Here is a 17,300-nt window from a genome sequence, read left to right as displayed (position 1 = left end):
TTTGTATTTTGTTTAAAAAAAAATTAAAAAACTACCTTAATAAAAATACTTTAAAAATAATATTAAAAATATATATTTTAAAATATAACTTTGGAACGTTTTATAACAAAAAAAATACTTAATTTTGAGTATATGATTTTATAAATAAATTTAAAATACGTTTTTTTTTATTCTTCAATCTCGATTTTTTTTCTTTTTTCGGTTAATTTTAATTTTTTAATATTATTAAGATGATATTTTGGAGATATATTTTAATAATTAGTTAGAATATATCTGACATATTTTGGGAGTTATTAGTATAGATTTGATTAACCTTATATTTTATTTATTTACCGTTAGTTTTCTATATTTTTAGGTATTAGTTGATAGTTTGTATCCTATTTAAACGTGGTAAACAGAATGAAGATCATGCTTTCAATCCCAATTCTATTTCTATTTCTCATTCTTAACAAATATTTAACGTTAAAGTAAGTGACTAACCATCTTAAATATATATTTGAATTGTTATTTACTTTTAACTAACGTTTTACAAGTTAAATAAGTGTCATTAGACATTTTGAAATTCAAATATTTCCTAAAAAAGAACAAAACTATCATAAAAAAAAACGCTTAATTTTTAAAACAAAAATCACTATCAAACGAGAAAATCGTGAATTACCGTAAAAAAAAAAAAAAACGTTGGACATACAATAGCTGATACGATCTTAACGAATTATCCCTCCATTTTATTTCCACAAACAATTATAATTTTGTAACAAATAATCAAAATTCTATTAATTCTGAAAATCAATACCTGCTCAGCATTTTTCGAGATTAGTAAAATACTAAATATTAAAATATTATCACCAGTCCAATAGAGTCAAGTTCAATTTTTATTTTAGTAAACTAATTTAGATATTTTAAAATAAAGATAGCTACATATTTTAGGATTGTGTAAGCTCCGGTATAAATAATCCTTCACCTTACCTACGTTTTCATCCCAAACAATACGAACAGTAGTATTGGACAAAGTGTCTTCTATTCTCTTCTCAATTGGTCTTAATAAAGAGTGCGAGTGTTTCCAACAAAGAGTTATGTGTTACCAGTGTGGTATTAGAGTGAGATTAGTGTAAGTTGTTGGGAGTTTATAAGCCATCTCGATTGGTACGAGGCCTTTTCAGAGAGCCCAAAGCAAAGCATGAGAGCTTATGCTCAAAGTGGATAATATCAGTAATTTTTAACGCTAAATAAAATAACAATAAGTAANAAAAAAAAAAAAAAAAAAAAAAAAAAAAAAAAAAAAAAAAAAAAAAAAAAAAAAAAAACCAGCTAGACGGTGGAAATAAAATAAAAATGGTATTTTGAATGTGGAGAAGCAAGAAAATGAGAAGAAAAAAACATGTTCTTCCCTAGAATAACGGAGGAACATACAGTTGTTTGGCTGCCAAGAAACTCATGGAAAGCTTTGAAGCTGAAGGTCTTAGCCTCTGGATTCAGGTCAAACGACAACCAACCAAAAAGGTAAACAAAATATAGACAAATTTCTGTTTTGCGACAAATTTGGAAGTTCTCAGATCATTGATTTGTGTTCCTAATATCAAACTTGGGGTGGGTTGAAGAAGAACAAGAACAAAATGCTTTTGGGGTTATGATTTCTAGGAAAAGGGGTTTAAGTTCTTTAGTGTTCATCTTATGAAGCTCTGCCCTGAGGTCGTGGTTATGGAGTTTGGACCAGGCGAAGACACCCATCAAATGATACCATCGCTTCCCCTGTGCTCTGAAATGATATCATCGCCTTGTGAAAATGTATCAAACTGTTGTGGTAAAACAAGGCGATTCCTTTTGGTTCTCCTCAAATCATGTCTTGTTCATTAAGCCATACCCAGCTAGTTTCTTAGCTTCTTATATGTTTATGTGGGTGTGGATTGTTAGCTTTTGAAACTTGTTGTGTTCTATCTCATCTCCTGGAGATGCCTCTTTCTGAATCTATCTAGCCTGTGAAACTCTCTTAGCCTCTGAAAGAAAGAAAGCCCCGTCTCGTCTCTTTCCGCCCACTGCTAGCAAATATTGTATGTTTTGGTCCGTATAGCTGTAAACATCATGGTTTTAAAACGCGTATACTAGGGAGAGGTTTCCACACCGTTATAAGGAATGTTTTGTTCCCCTCTCCGGTTTCCACACCGTTATAAGGAATGTTTTGTTCCCCTCTCCAACCAATGTGGGATCTCACAATCCACCTTATTGGGGGCCAGCGTCCTTGCTAGCACACCGCCCGATGTTTGGCTTTGATACCAGTTTTAACAGCATAAGCCCACCGCTAGCAAATATTGTCCGCTTTGGCCTGTGACGTATTATCGTTAGTCTCACGGTTTTAAAATGTGTCTGCTAAGAAGAGGTTTCTGCACCCTTATAAGGAATGTTTTGTTCCTCTCTCCAACTGATGTGGGATCTCACAAAGCGGACACTAGCGGTGGGCTTGGGCTGTTAAAAATGGTATCAGAGCCAGATATTGAGCGGTGCGCCAACGAGGACACTGGTCCCCGGGGGGTGGATTGTGAGACCCCACATTGGTTGGAGAGGGGAATGAAACATTCCTTATAAAGATATGTAAACCTTTCCCTAGTAGACGCGTCATAAAACCATGAGGCTGACGCGATACGTAATGGGCCAAAGTGGATAATATCTACTAGCAGTGGGTCTGGGCTGTTAGAAATGGTATTAGAGCCAGACGTCGGGCGGTGTGCCAGTGAGGACTTTGGACCCCAAGGAGGGTGGATTGTGAGATCCCACATCGGTTGGAAAGGGAAACAAAGCGTTCCTTATAAGAATGTGGAAACCTTTCCCTAGTAGACACATCTTAAAATCGTGAGACTAATGGCGATACGTAATGGGCCAAAGCGGACAATATCTACTAGCGGTGGGTCTAGGCTATTAGAAATGGTATCAGTGCCAGACACCGAGCTGTGTGCCAACAAGGACGCTGGCTCCTAAGGGGGGTGGATTGTGAGATCTCACATCGGTTAGAGAGGGGAACTAAACATTTCTTCTAAGGGTGTAGAAACCTCTCCCTAGTAGACACATTGTAAAACCGTGAGACTGACGCGATACGTAATATTTACTAGCGGTGGGCTTGGGCTTGGGCTGTTACATTGCTCGTACTATTTAAGATTTTAAAACCGTCCCCCCTTTTGGTTGTTCTTAAATACTATGATAACTATTGAGGGTGCTTTAACTTGTCTCAGCTGCATCAATCTCTGCTGTAACGTTTCTTTTTGTGTTTTGTTCTTTCTTCTGAAAAATCTATTGATGTTTCTTTTACAAGATTGAACTTTCTGACTGGACTTTAGAGGATCATCATTGTTGAAATATAGACCAATCTGTACCGTCCTCGATCGTGATTGTTCGAGTATTCGAGTCGACCTGATACTTTTCATGTCTGTTTTTCGTGTTCAAAACTCGAGCAAAAAGCTTTCAAAATACAGTTAAGATATCCGTTTTCGAGTCTTGTTGTAATATGGTATTGTATGTCTTATCTAAAAAAGCTTCCCCACATCATGTTCAGTTCATAAAGAATGATAGCAAACAGAAGCAGCTGTGTGTAGAGAGCTTGGAGGAAAACGTCTCATCATGTTTAAAATGGAAAAGCACGCACGGCGCCAGGACTCGAATCTGCCGTATAACCGAAACATTCCGGGCTGCTTCTGGAACATATTTCAGGCCATTGATCACCATCCTTGGCATAATGTTAAAAAGATGCTTCCTTACAGAAAGCATTCAAGAAGTAAGTTTGAGCACATGAAGAACTTTAGCCTATTGCTTCTATATTTTGTTCTCAATCACTAAACTGGCATCATTCATTTGATTTGTGTAGTCTAGTTCTAACTTTCTGGTTAAAACGGTTTAGATATCGTGCAACTATTAGCTGTTAGAGGGGATCGATAGGATTTAAGCAGAGACGGGATGGGAAAACTGGTTGAAGCTGGTTTTCGTGTTGATATAGCTATGGCAACTGAGCCAACAGGATCCTAGTTTTCGTGTCGATATAGCTATGGCAACTGGGCCAACAGCATCCTAGTTTTCGTGTCGATATAGCTATGGCAACTAGGCCAACAACATCCTAGTTTTCGTGTCGATATAGCTATGGCAACTGGGCCAACAGCATCCTAGTTTTCGTGTTGATATAGCTATGGCGACTAGGCCAACAGCATCCTAGTTTTCGTGTCGATATAGCTATGGCAACTGAGCCAACAATATCCTAGTTTTCGTGTCGATATAGCTATGGCAACTGGGCCAACAGCATCCTAGTTTTCGTGTCGATATAGCTATGGCGACTAGGTCAACAGCATCCTAGTTTTCATGTCGATATAGCTATGGCAACTGGGCCAACAACATCCTAGTTTTCGGGTCGATATAGCTATGGCAACTGGGCCAAGAGCATCCCAACAACATTCTATTTTTCATGTCGATGTAGCTATGGCAACTGGGCCAACAACATTCTATTTTTCGTGTCAATATAGCTATAGCAACTGGGCCAACAGCATCCTATTTCTCGTGTCGATATAGCTATGGCAACTGAGCCAACAGGATCCTAGTTTTCGTGTCGATATAGCTATGGCAACTGAGCCACAGGATCCTAGTTTTCGTGTCGATATAGCTTTGGCAACTGAGCACAGCATCCTAGTTTTAGTGTCGATATAGCTATGGCAACTGGGCCAACAGCATCCTAGTTTGCATGTCGATATAGCTATGGAAACTGGGCCAATAGCATCCTAGTTTTCGTGTCGATATAGCTATGGCAACAGAGCCAACAGCATCCTAGTTTTCGTGTCGATATAGCTATGGCAACTGAGCCAACAGCATCCTATTTCTCGTGTCGATATAGCTATGACAACTGAGCCAACAGCATCCTATCTTTCGTGTCAATATAGCTATGGCAACTGGGCCAACAGCATCCCGTTTCTCGTGTCGATATAGCTATGGCAACTGAGCCAACAGCATCCTATTTCTCGTATCGATATAGTTCATCTGATTTCATTTTCCCTTTCCAAGTATTTTAAGTGCTACTTCAAACCTCATATGCAGGCAAGGGAGGTTCGAAATCGACTCCGTACAGCCACCACGGCACGGAAGTGCCGGAACAAATGAACGATAACAACACGCCTCAATTTGTAAGGTCATCTTAGCATTATCAGAGATAATGAAACATTAACGTAAGATAGTATTAGTAAGTTCTGAATGTATCATACTTTTATCAGTGTACTGCACAGAGTTGCCCTTATAACAGAAGATCTGGAGCAGCTCAGGTAAGTGAAGTGATGACTAAAGAGACATCAGAGGAAGAAAGCATAGAAGACTGGAAGTTGAGCTCCAATTCGCAACGAAGGTTGAGTCGAACACACTCGATTCATCATTTCGAGTCTTCGTGTTGTTCTCCAGAAGGCAGCACGGGTAGCAGCCGAGTCAGTCCTCAGCCAAAAAGTGGCATGAAATTAGTAGCAAATGGGCTGAAGAGCAATTCTTTGAATGCCATGGATATCGATTACTTTGTTCAGAGAAAAATTGATATGAAGTTGACATCTTGTACAGAAAAATGTAATGAAGAAGTAAAGAAAAGTAAGGAAGATGATGATGGGGAAGAGGTATTCAAGGAAAATAGAATAATATTTGCTGAATTGTTACAAGGTTCATTCGATAGCCACACGCCCCGAACCCCGAAAAATATGAAGTCGTCTGCAAGTCTAGCGAAATCACGGTCCTTTCCCGCTCCTGGTTTAGCTCGAAAGGGATTCAAAAAGCTTAGTTCACTCCAACACAAGCTGACCGAGTCGTTTCCAAAAGGGAAAAGGTCTGCCCCTCAACCATCAAAGATGGTTGAATCTGATTCTTCTATGAATGAAGATGTGACACCTTGTGACTCTAATAGTTCTTCGAGCCATCGACAGCAACCGAGCTCGTTTTCTTTGGGTTCGAACCGTGGACTAAAGTATGTCGGGTGGAATCAATTGGTTATCAAGCGTTTCAACTTTATTAGGAAGAAAATACGGCACTCTATCAAGGATAGGAAGAAGGGAAATAACCAGAAACCAGGTAAACGAACACCGACCACAGATCGTTCTCGACATGAACTTCACGACAGAAATGAGGCTCGGGAAAGATCAGAAATGACTGCAAGCGAAGATGGCTTGGGTTTTAGAGGCTATAGTGAGGCTGCTAGTTCTGAGAGTGATAATCTTGATAAGGAAGTTCAAACCAAGACAGGAACTGCTTCACTGGAAAGATGTTCTCAACTGTCCGATTATGGTTTCAATAGAAACAGAGAGGAAAAGTTCAATAAGATTCCGATTAGAGAGACGCCTGTAAAGTCGTTCGGAAGGAATCTTTCTATGCCGGATATTAATCTCTTTTATACATTATTTACTGAGCCTCCTCATGGTGTTTCTCGACCCGGAAAACCGAAAAGGGGTGTGGTACATTTCAGTAATAACGTTCGAAGAGACGAGAATCCAGCTCATCGGTTGAACGTAGAGATATCTCAACCGTTGCCTGGTGCTTCGAGTGTGTTAGAACAAGGTGATGATAACATAGCTGTTGATCATTTAGGTAGCGTAAACGAGGTCGAAAATGACGAGACAGCTGAGCTTCGGAAGCAAATGCCTTGCCTAGATGTTTCAGACAGTAAATGTCATCTGTTGGAAATTCAAGATGTCGACGAGGCTGCTGATGAACAAGAACAAGAACAAGAGCTCTTCGATTTAGAAGGTAAACAGCTATTCAATCTTATTCTACTAATGCTGTTCTCTTTTATGAAGCTTGTGTAAAAACGCGTTTGGTTGAACTGTGTCAGGTTGCATTGTAAACGAACTCGAACCATCCAACGACCAATTTACCGAGGCGAGCGTAGAAGCTTTACCACCTTTTGAAACCGTTGTGAATCATGAGATAATTGATGATACTGAAAAGATTTCTCTATCTTTCCTTCTGCATTCCGAACCCGATCGAATCAATAACGGTGACTTCGACTATATGAGGTACATTCTTCAGCTCACCAGCCTTATCGAAACCGATCACGCAATAAACCGACCGCTCGGTTCTTCGATGTTCGAGGGAGGAGGAGAGGAGGCTCACTCTTACAAAATATTCGAACTCGAACGCTCTTGGGAGAAGGTTGATCAAGATTCTGATCATCAGCTTATGATTGATTTAGTTTATGAGACATTACATAATGTATTTGAAAAATCATTCATTTGTTTCCTCAAAACGTTCTCCTCGAAAAGTCAACTCCGTCCAATGCCACTTGGACTATACGTTCTCGAGGAGGTCCGAGAAAAAGTTGCGTGGTACCTATGCTTAGGACCTGAACTAGACCAGTTTTTGGACGATGTTGTGGAGAGAGATTTACGAAAAGGCGATGATTGGATGAACCTCGAATCCGAATCGGAGTACGTAGCTCTCGAGTTGGAGGATTTGATTCTTGATGATCTTTTAGATGAAGTACTGAGGTTGTCAACTGCTTATCGAGCTCGTTCGTACTTTTTGTAACCTCGTTGGTAGGATTGTTGTGGGTAGTTGTTGTTGATACTGTATAGTGGCAATGTCCATGTCTGTGTACATAATTATACATTAATTCATTATTTGTTCCTTTGTAAACATGAGTTATTATTATAGTTGCTTACATGATGAACATCTTTGAAGATGATTCCTTGTAGAACTTGGAATGCTCTTGTATTGATGTGTAAAAACAATCACTAAAGTTTTGCAGGTCTACCTCTGTTCCTACCCCGGTTCATGTGAAATGTAGGTTTCAGAAAAGGGAACTGAGGTTGTGAGAGGAGGTGGGGTTTGAGCGGGCTACTCTCTAAGGTCTCGGGATATGCGTTGGTCTTTCAACTAAGGGACGAGTCAGTGTACTTTAGGAAGCCTGTGAGTACCCGCTGAGATAGAATTGAAATGTGTATGGTAACCGAAATGTGTATGGTAACCGTATACTCAAACCCACTACTAGCAGATATTGTTGTTTTTTTTTTTGTTTTCCTTTCCAGTTTTCCCTTCAGTTAAATTTCCACACTCTTATAAATAATTATTGGTTCGTTTCTCCCCACGTAAGATCTCGGAGGAACAAAGTGATTAGAGAAACACTATTGATATTTATTTATTTATTTATTTATTTATTTTTGAGTGTATATTATCATTAGAACCAAATTGAGCTATGAGATTTTGACATTTGTGAACGTAAATACGCACGATTGAAAAGGAAGCTTTAGAATTCTTGATCAAGCAGGGAAGCAATCTTCGTTTCGTGATAACGACGGAAGCGAAGACCAGAGGAATTCGACCTTCAAATCTCTGATCAAAGTCTTCTTCTCCATTCCTCTCGATCTCCAAATCGATCCTCTGTCAAAATTTTCAGAATTCGATTTCAATTGCCACGATTTCCGGTGGCGATTTTATCGCCTAAAATCATTCCCTTGATTTCCGTGTAGAGCAACATCTGTAGAGTCAATGCATATGCCCAAATTGACATTAGAAATATCGGAGTGGAGTCAAGAATTTTGCCGTTGAAGACAAGGGTTCGGAGTATCTTCCATCCAGTTTGAAGATCTACCGTCGGGATTTCCTTCGGAATTGATTCTTCAGGCGGGAAGAGGAGGAGGAGAAGACGAAGAAGAAGAGTTCGATTGAGAATCAATGACCAGCTCGATTGAGGAGTGCATCGATGAGAGTAAAACCCTAGTTTTCGTTGGGTTGCAGGAAAATAAGCACAAGATTTTCAGGTGGGTTGGTACCGTTTCGATTTGGGGTTGCTTTTGATCCAGGAGGAGGAGTGATCTTGTTTCTCTTTGGAGGGTTTCGGATGAGAAATGGAGGAGAGTGGAACTGCGTTGCACACTGCTATTAACGCTGTACAGGCACTTGGTAGAGGGTTTGATGTAAATTTTGATACAAGGTTACTATATTGTAAAGGCGTAGCTGGTTCTACCATAGTAGAGGTTGACGATGAACACACTAGGGATATCTGTTTGTATGATGATGTAGTTTTGCTCAATGTTTCCTGGGATATCAAGAACTTCCAGCAGCCTATTGGGCATCGATCTTCTGGAATTTGTAGTTTCGATGAGGTAACTAACTATATAAATTTTCTCTATCTTTAGTTTCCTAATCAAGGAATTGTTTCATGGCGACTACAACAAATTGATCAAAAGTTGATTATATGCTACCTTGATTCCTCATGTCTATCTTTATCTTGCCTGGCCAGATGAAAAGTTGGATAAAAGATTGCATCTCTATCCATGTTTGCCATAATCTGGTGATGTAGAGTCGTTATAATTTGAAATAGCTTTTATAATACCCTTTACTTTATGTACGATTAGTCACCTTTGTCATCTTTTCTAGACAAAAACTTTTTAAGTTTTTAAACTAAGGTATGCAACATTTCATTGGTAGTGTATGTAAAAAAAGGAACTTGGTGCCTCAAACTTGGGAGCTTGCAAATAATTGATCCATGAAGGTTTTTTTTTTTGGTTTTGTCAAGAGTACCCCAAGAAGAAATTGTATATGAGATCCCACATCGGTTGGGGAGGAGAACTAAACATTCTTTGTAAGCGTGTGGAAACCTCTCCCTAGCAAACGCGTTTTAAAAAGACACGTTTTAAAAACCTTGAGGGGAAGCCTGAAAGGGAAAGCCCAAAGAGGATAATATCTACGAGCAGTGGGCTTGGGCTATTACAAATGGTATTAGAGCTAGACACTGGGTGGTGTGCCAGTGAAGAGGCCGAGCCACGGAGGGGGTGGACACGAGGCGGTGTGCTAGCAAGGTCGTTGGGTCCCAAAGGGGGGTGGATTGGGGGGTCCCGCATCGATTGGAGAAGGGAATGAGTGCCAACGAGAACGTTGGGCCTTGAAGGGGGTGGATTGTGAGATCCCACATCGGTTGGGGAGGAGAACGAAGCATTCTTTATAAGGGTGTGGAAACCTCTCCCTAGCAGACACGTTTTAAAAAGACGTTTTAAAAACTTTGAGGGAAAGTACAAAGACAATATTTGCTAGAGGTGGGTTTAGACTGTTGCACTGTAATTTAGTTTATGACCAGTTGGCTGCCTCTCTTCCCTTGTCAGCAGATATTCCTTTACTTAACAATTTCTTTTTTAAAATTTTAAACACAGCATTTTTCTCATAATTATGATGTGTAGATAGTTACTTATGGACTGTCCTTGGAGAACCCTGTTGCTATTGCCGGTGAACTGATCAATGCACTCATAATTATATACTTGCAGATGGTAGATTATTTTAATCAAAAGGATGGTCTTTCTGAAGGTTATCCATCTGGTAGTTTTAATACTGCATTCGGCTTCACTGGTTCAAAGCAGATCGATGCTGCTGCAGCAAAGAACCTTTCCACGGATGGATTTTATATTCCACTTGCAAAATTTCAGTTGACGAGTACCTCATTATTGTTGCACGAAAACGTCAAGCGGTCTGTTCCAACTTCTTGGGATCCACCTGCCTTGGCAAGGTGAGAAGCCTTCACATTCTTGCAAGTGATATAATGCCAATAAAGCTTTCTCCTGATCTCGAGTTTTTTTCCTGGCAGCTTTATTGAGAATTTTGGGACACATGTAATCACATCTATAACTATTGGTGGAAAGGATGTGATATATGTTAAACAACACCAGTCTTCTCCTTTATCAACCATGGAGGTAAAGAGATATGTACAGGACATTGCAAACCAGAGGTTTTCTGACACGCAAGGCCAAGCGGGTTCCGGAAGTAGAAAACTTAAGGAAAAGGTTATTTACAGAAGTTTGAAACACTCCTCCAGTTAATTTATGGGAACACTTAGTTTCCTTTTCCTAATCTCTACTTTATATCGTAATCCTGCAGGGCCTTGATGGAGGACTATTCAACAACCAAGGGGTATATCCTCAGCCTACCTCTGCTCCGTATCCCTCTGGTAAAGAAGTATGTGGAAATTATGTTATTTATTGGAAGAACTGATTTTACACTCATTGGGCACTTGTAATCTTATTGTTTACTCATTTTGATCATTTTCCTCACTACTTGATATGTTTTGGCCATGTTATTCACTTTGATTGCTGAAACCATTGACGTTTTCGTTTGTCGTCGCTTTGGTTGCTAATGTTAGTTCATGGTTGATTCATTTAGTTGTGGCTTGTTATTTATTATATGTTAATGAATTAGGATGTCACGGTCATATTCCGGAGGAGAGGAGGAGATGACTTAGAACAAAACCATGTCAAATGGGCAAAAACAGTTAGGTCCTCCCCAGACGTAATTGAGATGACTTTTTACCCGATAACTGCTCTCCTTGACGGTGTAGCTGGAAAGGAGCATTTAACTCGAGCTATTCGTCTCTATCTTGAATGTACGAATACACGGCTCTACTGCATCAGTAAACTTGTATTCGTCCACCTGCAATCTCTAAATCTGATCTGGGAGTTTTCCTTTTTGCAGATAAACCTCCATTAGAAGAACTTAGATATTTCCTGGAGTTTCAGATTCCTCGGGTATGGGCTCCTGTGCGTGACACGATTCCTGGCCATCAAAGGAAAGAACCGGTATGCCCGTCTTTGCAATTCAGCATAATGGGGCAAAAACTATATGTCAGCATTGAACAGGTTTGATCTTATTTGTGACTTGCTTACTCAATATTCATTTCGTGAACACGAAAAGACCGTAACTTTTCTGAAATTGCAATAAGTCTTCTGGTTTCAGAATCAGGATGTAGAGAACTGTGTCAAAACATTCTTCATTCATTTGTTTTAGAAAAGTTACCAGAGGCGCACAGTGCTATTTCTAATTCTAATCTGCATCATGCTTCCTCATTCATAAACGACATCAATAAAAAAATAAGAAAACGTTCACATCGATCTTAATTTTGAACGTTTTTATGCAATCAGCCTTCTGTAGATCTGAATGCAGTGTTTTCTATTCCACCTGGTCTTATATTTTCTGTACCAATGTTCATCAATTCACTTTTTCTAGGCTATTTTTGCTCTATATTCTGACTCTTTGATGACTGACTAGTTCATGCCCTTAATATGTTGTATCCATTATCCACATTGATTTTGTTGTATTTAGGTATCATAAAAATTAAAACGCTTCCAAGTTTCTTGGTGAAACAATATTTTGTGATGAAATGAAGTTGACTCGATGATAATGCAGATACTGATAGGACGTAAGCCAGTGACGGGTATGTGTTTGTCTCTCGAAGGGGGCAAGCAGAATCGATTGAGTATCCATCTTCAACACCTAGCTACTCTTCCAAAAATCCTGCAGCCATACTGGGACACTCACATTGCAATCGGTGCTCCCAAGTGGCAGGGGCCAGAGGAACAAGATAGCCGATGGTTCGAGCCAGTAAAGTGGAAGAACTTTTCGCACGTGAGCACCGCACCTATCGAAAACCCCGAAACCTTCATGGGTGAGTTATCTGGTGTTTACATAGTCACTGGAGCTCAGCTTGGAGTCTGGGGTTTCGGATCAAGATACGTTTTGTACATGAAACTTCTGTATTCTAGACTGCCAGGGTGTACAATACGAAGAACATTATGGGATCATTTGCCAAATGACAAGTCGAAAAAACTAGTCTCGTCCAGTGATAATAGTAATACTGCTGCTGATGATTCGAGTTCAGGTTCGAAAAACATACAAGGCAACAAGCTTGCGAAGTTGGTCGACACGACGGAGATGAGCAAGGGGCCTCAAGATTCTCCAGGTCACTGGTTGGTTACAGGTGCGAAACTAGGCGTGGAAAAGAGTAGAATTGTGTTGAGAGTAAAGTACTCGTTGCTCAACTATTGAGAGCAGGTATGATATGATTTCCCTATAATCATAATGGTAGGTAGAAGGAAGTAGTATATCTGAAGATAAACTGAGTTCATCAAACTTGTAAAAAGAATTGTTGCAGTTTGATGAACATAATCAAGTGGTAGACTAGTTTTGAATTTAAATTTATGAATCCCTACTGCTAACTGCTGCCAAAGTTATATATAATTTAAAAAACAAAAGCTTTGTTCATGCTTTTGTTTATCTTTGTTCTTGTTTGATAATTGCTATATAAGTTTAGGTTCGAGATAGTAATTTGACGTAATTGATATCTTATTGATTGTGATATGATTGATTTAGCTATCAATCACTTATTTGAAATTTTAAGTGTCATGATGCAACCGAGAAGAATGTTGCATCATTTAACACACCAAGAATAGCAGGCAAGATGTCGAGTTAGGTGAGAGATTGGCTGATGGGATCATAGGCCATAACCTCAAAAGTTAGGGTTCTGACGTGAGTTTTGACCTGCTGTTATGGAGTTAAGTTCGTATAAGCTATATATGAGAGCTCACAAAATTTGGTGTTAATCGGACATCAGACTATTAGGATTTATATCATAAAACCTCGTAGTAGTTATTATTAGGTTTTTAATAATAATATTGATAAAGTTATTCTTATAACTTTGAACTGTATGTGTTTAGTATACACGAGGATTATGTTTAAGTAATAATCTTGATACAACCCACATTGTAATTATTATAAATAATTTGATCCAAATTATTTTATTGACCACATGTAAGTGGGGATATGCTATACAATTAATTTGTACAAGACTCTGCTATGAAATATTTAATTCACAAAATGATTATATGCGACCTAATCTAAACATATATGCACTTTGTAACGATTCAGTCAATACCGACCTTGTGTATTTTGATATTACGGTTAATTTTCGATTTCTAACGTTCATTTCTACCCATTTACATTTGAAATTAAATTAAATTAAATTAAATTACAAGTCTAATTTCTGTATTTGATTTCTTTAACAAATTTATAAACTTATATATTAAAAAATATTTAATAAATTGCTAAGCTTAAAATTTAAATAGTTAAAACTCTTTTGGAGAAGTTGAAAAAAATAAAAAATAAAAAATAAAAAATAAAAAATAAACATCGTATGACCCCGACAGAGAAACCCTAGAAGTGCTTCAAATCATTTTGGCCCTCAACCTCCACTATAAAAGCTTCCTCTTCTACTGGCGCTCGCCTTCTCCGCCGAACACAGCTCCATCTTCCGCACTTCAACCTTCCAAATCGAAGGTGATTATTCCTCTAAGATTTCCTTTTTCTTCTTCTCTACAGCACTTACATCTGACTACGGATCTCAATTCTTTGTTTCTTGCCTTGAAGTGGTCGTTTTCCTGAACCTTAGACTGCGGCAACCATGGTGAAGGGAAGCAAGGGAGAAAGAGTCAGGTCTCTTTCCTGAGCCCTAGATCGACCTGTTTTGATTGTTTGATTTTATTTGTTCTTCACAATGATGTGCTAATCTATTGTGTTTGTTTCAGACTCTACGTCAGAGGAACTGTCCTTGGCTACAAGAGGTAATTGGTTTTGCTTTGATAATGGAGTATTGGTTATCTTTTAGTGATGCGTAGTATGTGATTGGACACTGTTAGGAAAACAGAAAATGATGCAATAGGGAACTTTTTAAGTGTAGTGCGATGCCGAGAAAATGAACGATACTGGAATTGAAATGTGCGTTAGGTTTAGTTATGAGTTACTGAGGGATGTTATAGTTTGTGAGGGAGCTAAGAATGTGCGGTTGGTGTTTAGGTCGAAGTCAAACCAGTATCCAAGAACATCACTGATCCAGATTGAAGGTGTGAATACCAAGGAAGAGGTCGCGTGGTATGCTGGAAAACGCTTGGCATACATTTACAAGGCCAAAGTGAAGCAAAATGGAACTCACTATCGATGCATTTGGGGCAAAGTATCCAGGGCTCATGGTAACAGTGGCATTGTTCGAGCTAAGTTCAAGTCAAACTTGCCCCCAAAATCCATGGTAAAATGGAATGATTTTGCTGTCATTTAATATACGTTAAAGGATGGTAAATTGAGGATACGTTTTCTGATTGAATTACTGGACAATTTTGCAGGGTGACAAAGTTAGGGTATTTATGTACCCCAGCAATATTTGAGGTACACACCCCGCTTCCACTGTTTTAGTCTTTAAAATTGTTAGTTGCCATTTGCATTTAGTGTTGTATGAAGGAAAAAATCATCCATGCTGTTCATCTTAATCATGTGATAATAACACAGCATAACTTCATATTGCATACTTTGTTGCTATTCATTTCCGATATTCAATTTTTGTTTGCACTGTTAATAGTTCGTTTGTGACACCATCCTGTGATCATTGTGTCACTTTAATTTGTACTTCATTAACTTGCTGGACTATGTTCCTCAATCTTCGTTTTTCGTTTCTGTTGTTGGATGTTGTCATCTACCTTTGTCTGTTTATTCCAAAATGATTATATATGGTTTGTTCTGACTCCTCAATCTCCAAATGGAGCATCATATTGCAATCAGAAATTCTTGAGGCGTCTTTATGCGTTCTTCCCATAGTGTAGTGCTTCTTTTTTTATAGAGTTGAAGTACTTTGATGTTGAATGTTTTAAGAATGAAGTTTGTTTCAATTTTGAACTAAAAAAAATGTTTGTTTTAATTTTTATGTTCATCATGTTTTCAACTTCTATATTTTTATTCAATATTCTATCCTGTTACATAGAGTAGGCTTGGGTCGAACATTCTTTTGTAATCCATTCCATCAATCAATAAAATAGATATTCAATGTCTTTGTATAAACGAGACACTCTATCACATTTCATCCTCACTGTAGGAATCTTAGTTTTACTTCCAGACCGATGTATAATTTTTTTGTGAGTTCATTTCCTCACAATTCACTTATTCCAGTCCCCACCACTTACAGATCAGATGTCTTTCACTCATCTATTAGTACCTTTGGAGCCCTGGTTCTATCCACCTTTGTCTCCTACAGTGCTAAGTTGCGCTTCATATGAACTGTTCGAAGCCAGATTCGATTCTCAGTTGTCTTGGATCAATCTGTAGCTTTCTCTACTCCTCAGTTGTCTTGGATCAATCTATAGCTTTGTCTACTCATTTCTTGAATGATAACTTATCTCTTATTTTTCCTCCCACGCATTTTTCTTAAAACGAATCTCTTTCAACATCACGAATCTAGATATCCATGAAGTGTGGATTCATTTCCTGTACTGATTTTAGTTCATTTGCGTAATTGTCTGTGTCGTGTTCGATCCATATTAGAAATCCGTTTGTGCATTTAGTCACGTCTTCTCTTCAACGTGTTTATCTATGATGATTTTGAAGCCCTGTTTCTGATCTCTCCTTTTGTTTTATATTTTGTTTGCAGTTCCTCTGATCAGCTAGCTAGAGGTCAGGTTTCATTTCTTTGTGGACTTGGATGGATCAATATTTTTCTCTTTTACTTTCTTCCTTCTGGACCCAATGTTTAGGTGATGATGTTTTCATGTAAAACTTGACTAAATTTTCGACGTTCATTATGGAATAGTACTTTCAATTTTGACCGAGCTTCATATTAAGGTTGAGTTAAAATGGTAGTCACTTAAATTTAGACGGATATTTGTTGATGCGTTTAATATTTTTATCTATATTTTTATCTCTACAAACAATAATGAATCGTAAAAGAAAAATAAAAAAGCATTAATATTAACTTTTATTAGTTTTGTTTATGAAAAGTTTAATTATATAGTTTTTTTTAAAGGTCGACAGTATGTAAACCGTGTCCGTGATTGTCGCTTTGTTCTCCTCTTATTCTTTATTGGACGTTTTGATGGACTCATCCGTCTTTCGTCTCGAATGAGATGGGGAATTAGTAATTCCCTATTTCGTTTGGCTCTTTCTGGATCGAGACTTGACTTGCTTGTGTCGCGCACAATCCTATATGATATAGTATAGTTGATTAAGTAGTTAGTATACATCTTTTTGCTTTCTACAATCCTATATGAGTTGTTTTTAGTTGAAGGGTTAAATTTTGAAGGGTTAAATTTCATAACTAATATAATATTTTTGTGTGTAAACGTATAGATCTACAATGAAATCTTTTCATTATTCATTCTCAGATAAAACTCCGAATAACACGTTTGAATAGAGTTTTATTATAATAAACACTCACCTTCTTAAAAATAGGTTTGATTCTTAGAGTTCAATAATCTTTTCATAGGGTCTTGGACGGGGCGCACTGTGTTCCATTTAACGAATTCGAGTTTCTTCATCTACTTAGAATCATTATATTTTAATTTTCTAAATTTTAAAAATTACATATTGTCAAAAAGTAAGGTAGGAGGAAGTAATATTGTCAAAAAGTCAAAAAGAAAAAATAAATTTATGATGAATAGAGTGAAAATTTGAAAAGTAGGAATATATTTTTACTTTTTAGAAGATAAAAATATTATTTCCATTTGAACCCTTCA

At 38.0% G+C, this 17,300-nt stretch overlaps 3 protein-coding genes across 5 annotated transcripts; all 3 read left to right on the top strand.

Annotated features, from left to right (window-relative positions):
• Positions 1-1,377: 1,377 nt before the first annotated feature.
• On the top strand, positions 1,378-7,596 carry LOC111781954. 3 transcript variants are annotated; one of them, XM_023662699.1, is made up of 6 exons: positions 1,378-1,500; positions 3,302-3,460; positions 3,542-3,760; positions 5,062-5,147; positions 5,235-6,738; positions 6,824-7,596. In XM_023662699.1, exons 3-6 carry the CDS (start codon positions 3,607-3,609, stop codon positions 7,516-7,518), a joined length of 2,439 nt encoding a protein of 812 aa, XP_023518467.1. In that variant the 5' UTR covers positions 1,378-1,500; positions 3,302-3,460; positions 3,542-3,606; the 3' UTR covers positions 7,519-7,596. The 3 variants fall into 3 exon arrangements, with proteins under 3 accessions (XP_023518467.1, XP_023518466.1, XP_023518469.1); XM_023662698.1 differs by lacking the exon at positions 3,302-3,460; XM_023662701.1 differs by lacking the exons at positions 1,378-1,500; positions 3,302-3,460; positions 3,542-3,760 and having other exon boundaries at positions 5,093-5,152.
• A 591-nt stretch (positions 7,597-8,187) lies between these two features.
• Positions 8,188-13,029, top strand: LOC111781520 (MACPF domain-containing protein CAD1-like). The gene is made up of 7 exons (XM_023662167.1): positions 8,188-9,095; positions 10,251-10,489; positions 10,568-10,763; positions 10,858-10,935; positions 11,176-11,359; positions 11,449-11,612; positions 12,160-13,029. The coding sequence occupies exons 1-7, from the start codon at positions 8,838-8,840 to the stop codon at positions 12,796-12,798; spliced, it is 1,758 nt and encodes a 585-aa protein (XP_023517935.1). The 5' UTR covers positions 8,188-8,837; the 3' UTR covers positions 12,799-13,029.
• A 937-nt stretch (positions 13,030-13,966) lies between these two features.
• LOC111782297 (60S ribosomal protein L35a-1-like) lies at positions 13,967-16,409 on the top strand. Its single transcript, XM_023663154.1, has 6 exons — positions 13,967-14,085; positions 14,176-14,241; positions 14,334-14,369; positions 14,602-14,830; positions 14,925-14,967; positions 16,220-16,409. Exons 2-5 carry the CDS (start codon positions 14,210-14,212, stop codon positions 14,964-14,966), a joined length of 339 nt encoding a protein of 112 aa, XP_023518922.1. The 5' UTR covers positions 13,967-14,085; positions 14,176-14,209; the 3' UTR covers position 14,967; positions 16,220-16,409.
• The last annotated feature ends 891 nt before the right edge of the window (positions 16,410-17,300 follow it).

Source organism: Cucurbita pepo, chromosome LG19 (assembly GCF_002806865.2).
Source record: "Cucurbita pepo subsp. pepo cultivar mu-cu-16 chromosome LG19, ASM280686v2, whole genome shotgun sequence".
NCBI lineage: Eukaryota > Viridiplantae > Streptophyta > Magnoliopsida > Cucurbitales > Cucurbitaceae > Cucurbita > Cucurbita pepo.
The sequence above is the reverse complement of the archived record's forward strand: the minus strand, read 5'-3'. Positions and strand labels throughout refer to the sequence as shown.